Raw genomic sequence first — 16,979 nt, forward strand, 5'->3', positions numbered from 1 at the left:
GAGTCATTTCTTACAATACTTATTTTTGGGCATGCATGCACGATACAGATGTTTCCGTGCTTGTGCAAGGAGGTGCACTTGCTGTGGCATAGGTTAGGCTCAGCTGGCGGCCTTGGCTACTGCTCTCGTCTTCCACCTTGTTGGAGGCAGGCTCTCTTTGCTGCCATGCTGTGTACTTGGAACTCAGAGGCAGCAGCAGGCGCATGGGCAGCATGTGCTGCTCAGCTTGTACTTCCTTGTGGTTCTCTTGGAAAGCCTTTGGAACTGCTTCGAAGACTGCAGGATCTCAGCCCCTAGGAACTCACACTGCTGAAGCTCAGCATGTCTCTGGGCCAAGAGCTTCGTGCATTTGTCAGTCACTCTTTCTATGAGGTCATCCACCTGTGGTAAATACAAAGACACAAAACTGCTAAAAGCAAAAACAGTTGTTTTCCCTGCCAGTGCTAAAGTAGTACTCTAATTCAGCTCATAGCAAACAGAGCTTGAACGGATTTACCACATAGGGGCTAAGACGACCTCCTTTCTTCTCAAGCCAGTGTGTGCCTCATTTTAATGGAATTCACTTAATATTTATTAGGCACTCAGTGTCATCCTAGGTCCCCTTTGCAGTCCCTTAGCTACTCTCAGAAGCCCCCCACTGACAGTATTTCTTAATGGTGATTGTTAATTATGTCCCGCTCCATGCAGTCCTACTGGGCAAACTGTTGAGTTAAGCCAACTCTCTGGTGCCTCTAAAACAAAGGTCTTTGCCCACTACCTGCACTTGAAGCTTCCCCACTGTCAGCTCTGGGTTCTGGAGGATGTCTTCTGCCCTCTGTTTCTTCTTTTTGAGTGCTGGGAAGTGTGGTCTCTTTTTTGATGAATATGGTACCTATTGTCAAAATGCAAAATGTCCCATTAGGAAATGACTGTCAGTTCTACACTAGCAATCAACACTCGTCCCCGGACAGTCTCACAAAGGAGGTTGTTTGCCAGGTAACACAGGTGAAATCTGTATTCCTAGTCTCTGCACCCCATGTATTTCCTTTGTGCCAAGAGGTCTCTGAAGAGTTCTATAGGATGCAAAGAAATGAGACTATTGGGCTCCGAAAGGATAGACAGTGTTGGGAAAAAAGCAGGTCACTGGAGAAGACAAGCATTTGCTCTGGCTGCTGAGCACTTAGTGCTTGCTGGTGGGGGCCAGTGCACAGGAGATGCTGGCTGGTGGGGGCCAGTGCAAAGGGGGTGCTGGCTGGTGGGGACCAGTGCACAGGGGGTGCGGGCTGGTGGGGGCCAGTGCACAGGGGGTGCTGGCTGGTGGGGGCCAGAGAGCAGGGTCATGTTTAGGTCCTACTCTGCCCTGCCAGCTTACTCAAACCTAACCTTCCCTGATCCATTGAAAGAGCCCATCTGAGGGGCTTGGCATTGTGTTTTCTCTTTTGCTGTGTAGGCCCAGGCTAGCCTAGAACTCAACGTGTACACCAGACTGGCCTCATCAACCCAAGACCTTTGTCTCCTGAGTATCCACTACGTCATGCTAAAATCCCACTCTTTCCTCCTACCCAGCTAGTTTTTTCTACTAAGCATCTACCGTTGCTAAGTATTCCTGTGCTTGATCAGTATGACTATGGCAAGTTGGGTGCTGAGGCATGTTTTGTAAACCAGGATGAATGAAGACTGGCACAGAGAGAACAGGCCTTCTATGGATGGCACCTCTTTGGAATTCCTGCTAGTTTCCCTGAGGCATTGTGTTTCAGAAGGAAGTCGGAAACTGGTGCTGGATGGATGACACTGGCTGTTCTTCCAGAGGTCGAGTTCAGCTCCCATCAACCACACCGTGGCTCACAACCATCTATAATGAGATCTGGTGCCCTCTTCTGGCCATCAGGCATACATGTAGGCAGAATACTATACATTTAAAAAAAAAAGTAAATTCTTGCCTTGTGGTGGCATAGGCCTTCAATCCCAGCACTGGAAGACAGTCAGATCTCTCTGAGTTCAAGGCCAGCCTGGTCTACAGAGCAAGTTCCAGGACAGGCTTCAAAACCTATAGAGAAATTCTGTCTTGAAATGCCCCCCTCTCAAAAAAAAAAAAAAAGTTGAAAACCTGCATTTTTGTTTGAAATGTCCTACTTCTGAATTTTGGACAAGTAATTCATAATTTATACGTAATTTGGGGAGCATTGTGAGGGCTAACTAAAACCTTTCTTTAGCAGTTGACAACCTCTGATATAATGGTTTTTTTTGGTACGTGGGAATCCTTAATTATAGCCAGAATTCTTCATCTTCTCATCAGTGCCATTTATACCCTGAGAAGACTTTGTCCTGAAATTGTGATCTTATTTTCCTCAAGTTTTAGATTGGTGCCTTTCCCAATTAGCTCTATATAGCTCAACAGGAATTGGATCTATGATGTGAGTCTGTGGACTCAGATTTCACTTTTCCCATAAGTATATCCATTTGACCTACTGTCATTATACAAGACTATCCTTACCCCACACTGCTCTACAGTATCTTGGTTTAATAATTCCATCCTCTACTGGATTATAATTTCCATAAAAAGCAAGAGCATATTCCATCAGCTCTTCCCTGTCGTCCCCAAGCCCAGAAGTCGCCTAGATGAGAGTTACAATAAATACCGGACAGCCCTAAAGCAAAACTCAGACTTGCTATGGTGCACTGGCGGTGATAGTCAGGAGTGCTGCTTGACGGACCTTCTGCAAGGCTAAAAGTGTGTATCTGTGCTGTTGACTACAAAAAGACACAAGCTGCAAGCAGTTAGTGAGCACTTAAGTAGCTTTGTGTGTGTGTGTGGTGTGGGGGAGGGCTTTAATCTGAGATAGGGTTTCTTTATGTAGCCCTGGCTATCCTGTGTAGACCAGGCAAGCCTTTAATTTAGAGACATCTGCCAACCTCTGCCTCCTAAGTGCTGAGATTAAAGGTTTGTGCCACCACCACCCAGCCTGAGAAACTACATATTTAATTCTATCTAATTTAATATAGTCAAAGGTGGCTGTCACATAATATAGTTAATATACAGTATTTAAGAATGTGGTTGGGGAGGGGGAGGAATCTGGCTCATAGTAGAGTGCATGCTTGTTAGGTGTGAGGCCTGAAGTCAATTCCCAGAACTGTGAGGAAAGAAAAAGATGGGAGAGACTCCGAATGAGAACCCTCGGCCTGTACTGGAAACCGGACTCTCCCACGCCTTCTCACAAATCGCAAACTCCGAGTCATCCCCCAAAAATGTTTTCTCAGAATTGGGACCATTTCTGAGTAGAAAGTTGAAGCCTTTGCGGCCTATCCTGTAACTCTGTGTAGACCAGGCTGGCCTCGAACTCACAGAGATCCACCTGCCTCTGCCTCCTGCATGCTGGGATTAAAGGCGTGCGCCACCACTGCCCGGCCCCCAGGGTTCTGTTTTTACAATAAACAACTTGGAAGGGAGATGCCCACAGTATCTGGGACTCAGGAAGCTAAGGTAGGGCATTGTTGGATTCTGAGAATTTGAAATCATCCAAGGCAACAAAAAGAGATCCTGTCTCAAACCGTTCAAACAACAAAAACAAAACCCAGCTGGGTGTGGTGGCACACACCTTTAATCCCAGCACCCAGGAGGCAAAAGGCTGGCAGATCTCTTAAGTTTGAGACCTGCCTGGTCTATGTAGTGAGTTCGGGATCATATAGATAGACTGTGTCTAGAAACTGATAATTTTCAAAAAAAAAAAAAAGTAATTCTTAATCTGAGCACCTTGGTCTCAGACACTTTTGAAGATAAGGGTCAGCTAGATGGATTGGCAGGTAAATGTGCCTCCAGGCCTGAGACTTGAATGGAGTCCCCAAGACCCACATGGCAAAAGGGGAGTCAACCAAGGCAAGCTGCTGTCAGGCCTCCACACACACTGTGGTCTGTGCACCCCTCCCTCATACAGAATTAGCAAACAAAAGATATCTTTGGTTTAGACTCAGGATTATCTACAAAGTTTAGTTTTATTTTTTTGAGACAGGGTTTCTGTGTTGCTTTGAAGCCTGTCCTGGAACTAGCTCTTGTAGACCAGTCTGGCCTCAAACTCGCAGAGATCTGCCTGCCTCTGCCTCCCGAGTGCTGGGATTAAAGGCGTGCACCACCACCGCCCAGCAAAGTTTATGTTTGAGAGTCAAGCCACTAAGCTACAAAACCAATAAATACACTACAGGGACCTGCATATAGAATTCAGTAGGTAAGATTTTTACTGTGCATGTCTGAGGTCCTGAATTCCATCTTGAGAGCCCAAGTTTTAACAATGAAAACAAATCCAGGCGTGGTGGTACACTCATAATCCCAGCACTGGGAAAACAGACATGGGCAAGTATCTGAGGCTTGGTGCCCAGGCAACCTTACCTACTCCCTGAGCTCAAATCAAGTCTCAGAGCAAAATAATCAGTTCCCGAAGTAGCATGGCTCCCACGTGCACACACGTGTGTAGGCGCACATGTATGTGTATGCACACAAACAGGCCAGAGCATTCCACATACAGAAAGAAAACCTCAATGCTTAAGTTTACAAATTTGAATTTATTCTAGACTGCATTCATTCAGCTTGTCTGCAGGTTGGACATGGCTTGGGTCATCTAGCCATGATAATGTCTGATGTTGTGAATGTAGCCATCTGAATTAATTCACGTTTGATTTTAGGTTAAAATTAAATAACACTAATTCAGTTGTCTGCTCACACTGGCCACATTTCCCTCTCAGACCACACATGTGACTAATAGCTGCTTTTTCCGACGGATGCTGCTGCCTTTGCAGAGTTGCTGCAGGAGCACCACCCTCCACGTAGCGTCTGGATTGGCCAGATTCCAAGTGTGGGGCTGCAGCTTTTGAACAATTCAGTGAGTCTGCACAAAGCTCCAGACTCTAGTGTAGGCCAAGCTATGGAATGGGCTGAGGAGTGAGTCAAAAGCAGAAAGATCTGATTTGGGAAGACATCTCCCCCACCCCCACCCCCACCCCTGGGCCTTAGTTCCTTGGTGGAAGGACGGAAGCAGCAGAAGGTCAGAGAAAACTTGGTATTTGTCAAAACCCAGAGAAACCGATTTACTTTGGTCTCTCATGGCTGGTTGAAGCCAGCACCTTACCTTCTGCAGCCCCGGAGGAAGTGATGTCACAGATAACCGCTTGGTGGTGGTTCTGGCTCGGAGGAACTGGTTTCCTCCAGTTACCTCTTCTGCCTCTGCTTCAACAACATCGAGCTGTATAGTTGCTGAAAGAGGAGGAAAGAATATGTAAGGACCGCATTGCAAACATGGTCTCCCTGAGAAAAACCATTCTGGAAAGGCATTATGTGCTGCTGTGCTGCCCTGGGAACTTCTCCGCGGGACTGAAAATAAAAACAGACTTGCTTTTCTGGTGTTAGGCTTCCTTCTGCACACAGCTGACGTTTGTAGTGGAGATTACCCATTCTGGGTGCTTTACTTTGCCCTGCATGGTTTTCACTTAGGCCATGATGGGATTAGGGAAAGGGACCTTCAACTGTGAGGGTTAAATCAGTGTAATGGAGCAAACTTCACTTTGCTCTCCCGAAATCCAACCAAGACTCAGTCGCTCACATACTGTCAAAATGCATGTCCCACACCTAAGAGCCTTTTCTTAACATTTTTAAAGGATTTTTCTTTTTGTGTTTGAGTTTTTTGTTTTTACATTTTCTATGTTTTGCCTGGATGTATGCAAGTGCACCATGTGTACTGTCTGTGTATGTGTACTGTGTGTATGTGTACTGTCTGTATGTGTAGAGTCTGTGTATGTGTACTGTCTGTGTATGTGTACTGTCTGTGTATGTGTGCTGTCTGTGTATGTGTACTGTCTGTTTATGTGTAGAGTCTGCAGAGGCCAGAGACTGGTCGTAGAATCCCTGGACGGTTGTAAGCCCCCATGGGGGTGCTAAGAACTGCCCTGCAAAGCAGCAAGTGCTGTTAACCACTGAACCATTTCTCGTTCCAAGTAGAGGCGTTCTTTATTATTTTATTCTATGATTTTAGTCTGAGCTCAGTAGACATAAAAGCAAATTTAAAATGCAACCATAGGGTCAGGGAGATGACTCAGTGGGTAAGGGCACTTGCGACCAAGCCTGAGTTCAATGCCCAGGACTGACATGGTTGTCTTCTGACTTCCACATGAACGCGTGCGCGCACACACACACACAATACAGTTCTAAAAGATTTTAATGTGTGTAGGTGTGTATGGACGTGTGCACATATAGAGATCAGAGGGGGTATCATGTCCTCTGGGGCTGCAGTTACAGGCAGTTATGAACCTGTCAACATACATGTTGGAAACTGGATTCAGATCTGAAAGAGCAGCACTATAAACCATGGAGCCGTCTTCCTAGTTCTGTGATGAATAAGGGGTTGGAGAAGAGGCTCAGCAGTTAGAAACACTGACTTTTTCCAGAGAACCTGGGTTCAATTCCTAGAACCCACATGGCAGCTCATAACCATCTCCAATGTTAGAAGATCTGATGCCCTCTTCTGGCTTCTGCAGGTACCAAGCCCACACACAGTGTACTGATATACATGCAAGCAAAACATCCATATGCATAAAATAAAAGATATAAATGTAAAAAATGTAATAAAAATAATAAAGTGACACCATAGAGACGCCTAGGTTAAGACGGCCAACTAGGAACTGTTTCCTTGAGACCTGGTGACGCTAGCCTAGGAACTGTCGCCATGTGACCTACCTGGTGACAGAGAGGGGAGCCAGACCATGAAACAGTCTGCTATCCCAAAGACGAGGAAGCATTTAAGAGTCAGAAGAATGCACTGAAAATGACTGGTAATATCCCCAAAAGGACTAAGCCCAGCTGGACACAGATTCCAGCTCCAGGTGTTTGTTGGGAATAAGGGAGGGGAAACAGAAGTGTCATCAAGGGCTAACCTAGGCGGCCCTGGCGAAAGGAGCTAGGCACTGCTCCTCAAGATAGGCCTGCAGCACTCACAAGTGTCAAATACAGAGGTTTTGTGGAGACAGATTTCCTTTATCAATAAGTGGACAGTTGAGAGGAATTCTGTTTTCTAGTCTGTATGAGCCAAGGACAGTGGTGAGGATTCATTGTTTAAATGAGCTACCCCATGGGTTCTGAGAAGACCCTAAATTTAACTGGCCACATCCTCAAGAATTTGAGTCAGTCCTGGGAGGGCATGATGTTGACAAACTGAAAAGTGTGGCTAATCCAGGCAGAGAGAGAGAGAGAGCTTGGCTCAGGTAGTGCCTAGGGCAAGGTAGTCAATTCTGAAAGCCCTGAACCTACAGTCAGCAGGCAGATCAAGTTCTGAACCCACATATCTACCATACTCAGCATTTAAACCCAGCTTAGGATAACGAGACCCGGTCTCAAAGTCAAAGTAGATAAGTAAAAATTTAAAAATGGCTGCTGATTGTAAAACAATACCAGATTTGCCAAAGAAGAAATGAAGGGAAAAATCCCTTTTGCAATTGCTTCAAATGAACAAATGAATGAACAAAAAAACCAAACAAACAAATATCTAAGAAATTAAACCAAGTGAAGGATTTCTACAGCAAAAAAAACTTAAAACACCGAAGAATGGACTGAAAAGTTCACTTCCCACACTATAGTAGTCGGAGGCTCTGGATCAGGGGTTTGTAACCCGCAGACATTCTGCGTACCAGGTGTTTCCATTACAATTCAATTTAATTAAGAAAAAAACTTCTCACCTGGCAGTGGTGGTGCACACCTTTAATCTCAGCACTCAGGAAGCAGAGGCAGGCAGATCTCTGTGAGTTTAAATCCAGCCTGGTCTATAGAGTGAGTTCCAGGACAGCCAGGGCTAGCTATACTGAGAACCCTGTCTCAACGACGACGACGAAAGAAAGAAAGAAAGAAAGAAAGAAAGAAAGAAAGAAAGAAAAGACTGAAAGAAAAGAAAAAGAAATTTCTCACAGGTGCACCCAGCTGCTTGGGTTTAGTTAATTTCAGAGGTCGTTAAGTTGACAACTAAGAATAACCATCACACAAACTTATGAATTTTTAGAATTAATATTCTGAAAATGCCCATATTACCAAAAATTGTCTATAGATTCAACAAAATTTCTATCAAAATTCTTATAGCATTCTTCATAGGCAAGGCAAAACCATCCTAAAATTTATATGGAAACACAAATAACCTCATGTAACATAGCTGAGCAGAAAGAGAGAGCCAGGATTGTGGGTCCATGGAAGACTCAGCTTCTGGGGACTGCGATACCCCCTCCCCTTCGCCTAAGGCACTGAGATACCCCCTCCCCTTCACCTAAGGCCTTTTAAAAATTGTTCTCCAATTTATACCTTTAGCAAGTTTATTTCCATATCCCCCAAACATGCTAACTAAACTTCCAAAGGGACAATGCCAAATGCAAATTCTCAATTAAGGAGTACCACAGTGTGCTGCATTTTTCCCAACCAAGATTTGCTTAGGCTTTATGCCCTTATGACTCAAGACTCATCTAAGTTAAACAGAAGGTACTGAAGACAATGGGGAAATTAGGCTAAGTGCTGACATTCTGGAGCCAGCCAGCTGCAACTGTGCACCCTACACAGAGTCATGCAAACCCTTGTCTCAGTCTACACCACAGAGCCATAGTGACAAACACTGCCTTAGTACTGACGCTCAGACATGTACACCAATGGAGGATGAAAAATGCACCCCATGACTACAGCCACCTAACATTTAACAAAGGCGTCAAAACATCCACTCAAACCCAACAAGTCTCTTCAACAACACTAGATATCTACATCCAAAACAATGAACCCAAATCTGTAGCGTCACCATGCACAACTGATTCCAAACAGATCAAATATCACGTAAGATCCCAACCCCTGAAACTGCTATAGGAAGACATGTGCAAAACATTTCAAGTCATTGGCATAGAGACAGTCTTCCCAGATACAACTCCAATAGCATGGCAGACTAAATCTGCTAAATGAACTTGCACGAAATTAACAGTTTCTATTAAAAATTAATGGGTATGGAATAGAAACACACTTAGTAGAAGAGCAAAAACATCAACAAAACAAAGTAAGGGAGTATCAGCTGCTTCAGGCCAAGCCAAAACACAGGCTTCTAACTAAACAATATGTGGTCAGGGTTTGAGTATCACGCTTGTCTGACAAAAGACTCACAGGGCCGAGAGTCTATTGGCACCCTGGGCAGGAAGCAGAACTGAGGCTTTCGAATCTGACAGTTATTTAAGAGACATGTGAAGCTCATCTTTCAAGAGAGAGAATCATTTAAATTCTCACTTTGGTTTATATCTTTGTAAAATCACACTGCACATCTGACTTTACAGTACTTTGAGCAGCGTCCCCAAATTTAGTGGTGTAGTCATTAAATAGCCCTTTGTAGATGGCCGGCTGTGTTGGAGACACGCCCACTTAGTTCTGGGCGTGGTTCTCTCCTGTGCTCTTCTGTATTCCATTGCTACTTATGTCTGCTGACTCTAAGGAGTCAGTAAGACAGGAATGGATCCGCAGACTGGAATCTGTGGTACCACATCTCTATATCTTTTAAATGGGCACATGTTTTAACTGAAGTGATGCTAATTTTCATTCAGAGCCTATTGGTTGAACACTTGCTCCTTTGTGCTGTGCATACATAAATTTCTTTCCACATCCATTAGCTGAATTGACTTTCGATAGGGTTAACAAAAAAAATGGCCCATTGGTAAGTAGCTCACAGTATCTGTAAATAAACTTTTATTGGAACCCTGTCACACTGTGTGTGTGTGTGTGTGTGTGTGTGTGTGTGTGTAACCACAAAAGAAGGGTCTTTATTTCTTGATAGGCAAAACAAACATGTTTTCCATTGAAAACCAATATCATAAATATCATTAAAATGGATGTAGCACAAAAATGAATCTAGAGTTAGGAAGAAAGCTGTCTGTAAAATGTTTGCTTTACAAAGGTGAGGGCTCCAGTTCAGACCCCACAGCCCTCATGAAAAAGACAGAAAGGATCAAACACGTGGATCTCTGTGGCTCTGCCACCAGCCAGCCTAGCTTGATCAGCGAGCTCCATCTCAAAACAAACAGTGGTTCATGGTACTTGAAGAGAAATCTTAGTGAAAAGATTGAGTATCCCCAACCAAGATAAGAACATCACATGGATGAGTAGCGATTTGGCTCCTTTTGCTGGAGATGCAGCTCACTGGTAGCGCACTTGCGGCTCTCAGTGTCCTGATGGACTTGCCCAAAAAATGTAATAGAATATTTTCTTGAGTCCACCAACATTACATTACAGGTGTGTGTGTGTGGGGGATCATCAACCCCCCTCCCCAGGGATTACTGGAAGTTACTGGTTCCTGGGAGAGAGAGTGTCATTTTTTTCAAAGGCATAGGCACTAAATAAGTTATCCAAGTAAACCTCCACCTCATGAAAACAACCCTAATTAAACTCAATGGGTCTCTCTCTTACACACACACACACACACACACACACACACACACACACACACACAACTAAAGACATGAAAATAGGAAGGGACCTTGTAGGACGTGGGGAAGGTTTTTCAGCAGGAGAGAGAGTGTGTGATAATGGGGTAAAAAGAAATCACCCCAAAACGCATGTATTCATGAAGTTGTCAAAGAGTAAGAATAAGTAAATATATAGGTGTTAAAAATATGTAAATGATGGGGCTAGAGAGATGTCTCGGTGGTGAAGAGCTCTGGCTGCCTTTCAGAGGACCTGGGTTCAGTTCCCAGCATGCATATTGTGGCTCACAACTATCCGTAGGTCAGATCCCTGCAGGTCTGATGCCCTCTTTTGGCCTCTGTGGAGCACCAAGCAAACATGTGGAGCACAAACATAAGCAGGCAAAAGAAAACACCCATACTCATAACATTGAAAAATACATAAACGTAGACCAAGCTTCCTTTATGTCTTGCCAATTATAAATTCCATTCCCCCAATTCTCTGTATCCTCTCTGCTGCTGGAACTAGAATCTTGGGTGGCTCTATTGCTCTTCTTCTCTAAGTTAAACAAGAATCACACCGGAGTTTGACTTTCTAATGTATGTGTCTATATGTGTGTCCACACTTATTCATATGTGTGCATACACATTCAAAATAAAAATGAATTTAGAAGCCAGGTGGTGGTGGCTCAGGCCTCGAATCCCAGCAGTCAGATCTCTGAATTCCAGGTCCGCCTGAACTCCAGAGCAAGTTCTAGGACAGCCAGGTCTACGCAAAGAAACCCTGCCTTGAAAAACACAAACATAAACAAACAAACCGAGTTTAGAAGGGACTAGCCAACTTCCTAACCAGGCTCAGAGGAACTTTAAAGACAATATAATCCATTTCTCTCAGATTTTCAAGATATATTAAATTGTATCCATATATGAATGAGCCAACTGAGGGGGAATCCCTTTGGAGTATGGAATTTGGTTCAGTTGACCTAGGGGGAGCCGGTGACCTTGCGGTTTAGACAAGTCCCTCAGAGTTGCCGTGCCTAGAGGAGAAGCCTTTCTTTTTGTCACCGTGACAGGATACCTGAGATAATTAACCTAGGAAGAGAAACAGTTATTTGGGTTCAGGTCTTAAATTTTTAAGGGGTAACAAATAGCAAGGGTGGGAAGTGTGTAATGGCGCCAAGTCACACTTTATGATCAGGAAATCAAAGAGGGAGACAATGAGTTCATTTGGATCTCGCGTTCCCCTTTCTAGGTAGGGCATGTCTCCAATGACTTAGGGAAATCCCCACCAACCCCACTTCCTGATAACAACACCCAAAGAGACAAGCCAGAGCAAGTGTCTTTGGGGACATTCAACAACCAAACTACTGTCCATTCTTGTTCTAATGTTCCTCTCGACTACTTAATATTAAATTGCAGTTGGTTACCGTTCTGCGTGAGCTTTCTCATCCTTGGCTTGGTAAACAACCTGGGAGACGGAAGCTCCTTGACCAGTCTAGACAGCAGGCCTTGTGTGTTGGAGAGCGCAGCTTCCTTCGGTCCCGCAAAGCTCCCCCTGCCAGCACGGGCTGACTGGCTTCCACACCCGCAGGACAGCACTTTTCCCAAAACAGTCTTCATTTTCTTCATCAGGTTTCTTTTCTGATTGTTTTGTGTTGCATGAAATCCCAAGTCACTTTCACTCGATGATTCCTCTTTGGGGACCAGGACACTTTGTTTAGCTAAGTTGGTAGACACGGCTCTATGCCACCTAAACAAAAATTTAAACAAACAGCATTAATGATATAAAAGGTTTGAGGGCCAGAGACATGGCTCAGTTGGTACAATATTTGCTGTGCAAGTGTCAGACCTATGTTCGGATCCCTAGAACTTATATAAAATGTTGGGTGGGGGCATGGAGATGGGAAGGTCACCAGGGTTGGCTCAGCAGTCAGCCTAGTGGAACAATAACAAGTTTCAGGATACAAGAGACCTTGCCTCAAGGGCATAAGGCAGAGAGAACCCTAGAGGAAGACAACTGATGTCCTCCTCTGCCCTCTGTCCTGGCATACACAGGCACCCCCGGCCCAGACACGCACACACCTTACGTACACCATGTACATACAACTGCTCATGGATTCTCCAGCTGCTACTACTTATTCCTTGAAGAATACCATCTAAATGGATCCATGCAGCGGATAACATTTTAAGCTTTGAGCATTTGTCTCTGCTTTGTTTTGGTGTTTGGTGCTAGGGGTGGAACGCACAGCCTTGGAAGGCTAACCAAGTGTTGTACTAGTAAGCCCTACCCTCAGCTCCAAGACGTTCATGTTTGTTAATAGAATTCTCTGGTGCCAACGTTTCCTTTCTTTCCATTGCTGAGTGAGACACCACATTATGGATATACCATGCTGTGTTCAACCATCCACTCTTCGAAGGACATTTGAATTGTTTCCACTTGGGGCTATTATGAAAAGAGCTATAAACTTTAGGGTACTAGCTTTTCTGGGAATACAAATCTTCATTTCCTCAGCATGAAATTCCAGCTATAGCGTGATTGCTTTGCTACACTATATGATGTTATGTTTATATGTTATACATGTTTCTAATGTGGGTTAAAAGAAATTAATGCCCATTAAGGTGTTCTCCATATACATCCTAATGCATCTGAGGTACCACTGCAAGGATGTCTTCATCTTCTTGCAAAACATCAACTCCAAAGTGGGTGCCTATCTCTCAGTGTCAGAGACAATCACCGTCAGGAGAGATTCTAATGTGCACACGGTCACCAGAGTTCAACAGTATTGGTCTCACAGCCACACCTTTGTACTGTATGCCCTTGGGCATGTTATTAATTTTTACCAAGTTTTTTTTTTTTTTGGTTTTTCGAGACAGGGTTTCTCTGTGGCTTTGGAGCCTGTCCTGGAACTAGCTCTTGTAGACCAGGCTGGTCTCGAACTCACAGAGATCCGCCTGCCTCTGCCTCCCGAGTGCTGGGATTAATTTTTTTTTTACAAGATTTTGTTTTCTCTTTTAAAAATGGGTATAATAGAAGGAAATAATTTGTGGTTTTGGATCCTAACAAAGTCTTTAATATGTGACAGACTTTATTAGTCTGAAGACCAGACGAGGAAGCACCTTCTAGAGGCGAAAGGAAGGCGGCCTCTTGGGCTGGACTCCTCCTATCTGGAAGAAAGGTCACAGAAGGAAATAAGCACCTTCTGGGGTCACTATTCGCCCGAAGTCTTAATGGTTTTGCAGAGTTGTTGCAATAAAGGGGGTCCCGGGGAAGATGCTCCCCTTTCTTACTTGCCTAAAGATAACCTGTCAACCAGAATCGACCTTCTGTGGATCCCTGAGACTCTTAATAGCTTCAATGTTTTAATAACTTATACTACCATAAATATGTACATAGCCACGCTCACACACAATAGAAATGCATGTAACCAACCTCTCAAGTTACAACAAATACGTTGCTTTAAGCAGGCAGTGGTGGCACAAATCTGTCATCTCAGCCCACAGGAGAATTAATGCAGGAGGACTGAGCACAAAGCCAGCCCGGGCTGTGACAAGACAACCAGCCTCAGAAACAACAAATAAATACCCATGTCGTGCTGATTTATATAACATGATTAGAGAAAGGTCGCTTGTTCCAGGACCTAGGAAAGGAGATGTCCGTATGGAAAGGAAGTTCCCTTTTTAAAGTTTCTTTGTTTGCTTTTGTTCTTGTTTGTTAGAAATGGATTTGCTTCTCCATATTATTTCCTCCTTAAACCCTGATTTCTTTTTTTTAATTTTAATGACTTTTTATTGAGCTCTACATTTTCCTCTGCTCCTCTCCGTGCCTCTCCCCTCCCTTTCAACCCTCTCCCATGGTCCCCATCCTCCCAACTTACTCAGGAGATCTTGTCTTTTTCTACTTCTCATATAGATTAGATCCCTGTATGTCTCTCTTAGGGTCCTCATTGTTGTCTATGTTCTCTGGGATTATGATTTGTGGGCTGTAAACCCTGATTTCTTAGTGGAAGCGAACAGCCCTGTAATATTTTACTTTATACATGCAAGGGTAGAAGCTTGACCTGAGACACCTCAGCTCCTCAGACAAACATCTCATAGGCATTTCTCTGAGCTGTGGCTGCTGGGTCTACTGCGGAAGAGGCCCAAATACAACGGAAACTGAACTGCCAAACAGAATTTCAAAATTAAAAGGTGGCATGTTCCCAAGACTGTATTTCTTTATGGTTTAGTCACGAGCAAGAAATCCCAGGTCTGAGGCTGTTTTGAGGTTTCACTGAAGACTGTTCAAGGGGGAAACGGGACTAGGACACAATTCAGGAGTGGAAATTGCTTTAGCAGGGAGCAGAAAGCACTGATTGTGGGTGAATACAAAAATTAATATATTTCCAAAATTGTACATTCATTGGTGTGGGGATGTGAGAAAACTAAAATACTGACTTAATACTGACATTAATCTCATAAGACACATTAAAACTCAAATTTGGGTGGAAAGTAAAGCCCTTTCCCTGTTGAAATCGAGGCTTTTAAAAATGAAAAAAAAAAAAATGACTTCAATAGCGCTCTACACCCTGGCCCAAGGCAGCGCTTCCTCCGCCCTGGAACGCATACAGTCTAGATTTTAAAATTATGTTTAAAAGGAGACTCCACCTTCTGCAGTCTCATAAGGAGTCTTGCTTAATGAAAATCCCCAAAAGTACCGATGGGAAGGAAATGAGCCTTTGTTACTTACCTTTCTACCCTTTTCCCTTTGAACGAGCCATTTTTCCGTTTGGGCTGCTGAATTCTTCGGTACTGGCCAATCTTCCCATAGGCAAGCTTTAGGGGTTCAGGTGAGAACAGCCGAGGATGCTCCATCCTGTCTGTTTCCCCTGGGATAACCGTTTGGGTCTCTTTAGCTCTTGAGCTAAGAACTAAACAAAACCATCATCCCATGACAGAGAGCACTGCCTAACTTTTGGATGTTGGGTTCAAACTACCTAGGAAGAATTTGGAGTCTCCTCCTCCTTCTCGTCCGTGTGTGATACTAACTGTGTTTTACTTCAGGGGCTTCAAATGATGCAAGTGTGAGGAGCGTGGGGAATTGCACGGGACCCTGTGAAATGCCGCACAGAGAAGCCACATTCAGAGCAAGAAAGCCACAGCATAATCCGTCATCATACTTAGATCGTGTGAGTTCCGTAAGGGAGGAAGAGACACTGGATCTTGAACTTCTCTGTCAAACCGGCGTCCCAGGGGACGCTGACCAAGAGGCAAGCTGTTCTTTAGCTGCCTCGGTGGCCACGGAAGAGGCTATTTCGTTACATCCTGAGTTTCTGCTGAAGACTTTTAAAGCACAAAGCTACAAAGTGTTCGGTATCTGGACCGCTTGCACCTTATTTCTGCGTTTATTTTATGGCTAAGAGCAAATCCCACCTACGTGAGAATTTGACCACGAGGTGGCAGCAGCCACTAGGATATAGGTTCGTCTCAGTCCTCTGAGTTACTGAGTACAGCAGGACTGGATGGTTGAAAGGAAGCCTCTGGAAAATTGATGCAAACTACATAATTTACTCTGCTTCCTGTGTTTGTAGCCACCAGTAATTTATATTACATAAAGTGCATAGAATTTAGTCGGGGGTCTTGTTCAAATGCCGATTTCAATACAGTACCTTTGAGATGGGACCCAATACACAAGTCTCACAGATTCTCAGGTGGTGGCGATAACTTTGGTACACGGGATTTTTGTATGTTTCAATATCTCGGAGAAGAGCTTTAGCTGGAACGAGAGACTGGGAGTATGAGTTAGGGCTGAGTCCATGCTTAACACCCCTGAGACTCTGGGTTCAAAACTCACATGAATAAATAAATAAGAGGAATAAATTGTCTAACACTGAGGTGCTAACATGGAGTGTGCAGGTGGTACATTTGGGCTCCTGCTCCAGCCTGGTTGCATGGCCTGAGTCAAGACACTTCACCTGTTTGTGCTCTCGCGTGGGAATGCTGCTGGTGCCGTAGCTTTATAGTGAGGTTCAAGTGGTGCAGAAATGGACCTGAGGGAACATGCTGGACAACTCAGGATGCCGATGACCCCTGGCCCGTACTGTAGGGGCCCACACTACACCGAGCTGCTTTGGTGCATGGACTGGAGCCGTTTCCAGGCCTGGTTTTCCTCTAGGTGAAAATCCTAGGTATTGAATGAATTGATACATAAGTGAACAATTCCTTCAGCAGGGATTTTTCATATAGTGATGGGTACTGCATCTTAATTCTGTGGGATTCAATCGAACATGTGGTTGGCCGTGGCTGATTTTACTTTATGTCAGGAAGAGAGAGGTATTTTGCTCATGTGAGTGAGGGTTGTGTTCGTGTTTGCACATGTCTCTTTGTGTGCAAGTCTGCCTGCATGAACTAGGCCGGAACATTTGAAGCTTTCACATCCAGTAGGTCACAGAACAATCCTGAAGTATATAATCTGACTACAAAAAAATGTCCAGGGAAGAAGAACCAGGACACACACAGATGTCAGTGTTGAACTCAGGCTGGATTTAAATTCTCCTTTTATACCTAATAAGCTGTGGGAC

General features: G+C 44.3%; 1 protein-coding gene across 1 annotated transcript; it reads right to left on the reverse strand.

Moving 5' to 3' along the window:
* Positions 1 to 183: 183 nt before the first annotated feature.
* Positions 184 to 15,273, reverse strand: C12H3orf49 (chromosome 12 C3orf49 homolog). Its single transcript, XM_038348545.1, has 5 exons — positions 15,149 to 15,273; positions 11,850 to 12,172; positions 5,097 to 5,221; positions 758 to 871; positions 184 to 381 (listed from the first exon to the last, which is right to left on the reverse strand). The coding sequence occupies exons 1-5, from the start codon at positions 15,271 to 15,273 to the stop codon at positions 184 to 186; spliced, it is 885 nt and encodes a 294-aa protein (XP_038204473.1).
* Positions 15,274 to 16,979: the final 1,706 nt, after the last annotated feature.

The sequence above is a fragment of the Arvicola amphibius genome, chromosome 12 (genome assembly GCF_903992535.2).
Source record: "Arvicola amphibius chromosome 12, mArvAmp1.2, whole genome shotgun sequence".
Taxonomy (NCBI): Eukaryota; Metazoa; Chordata; class Mammalia; order Rodentia; family Cricetidae; genus Arvicola; species Arvicola amphibius.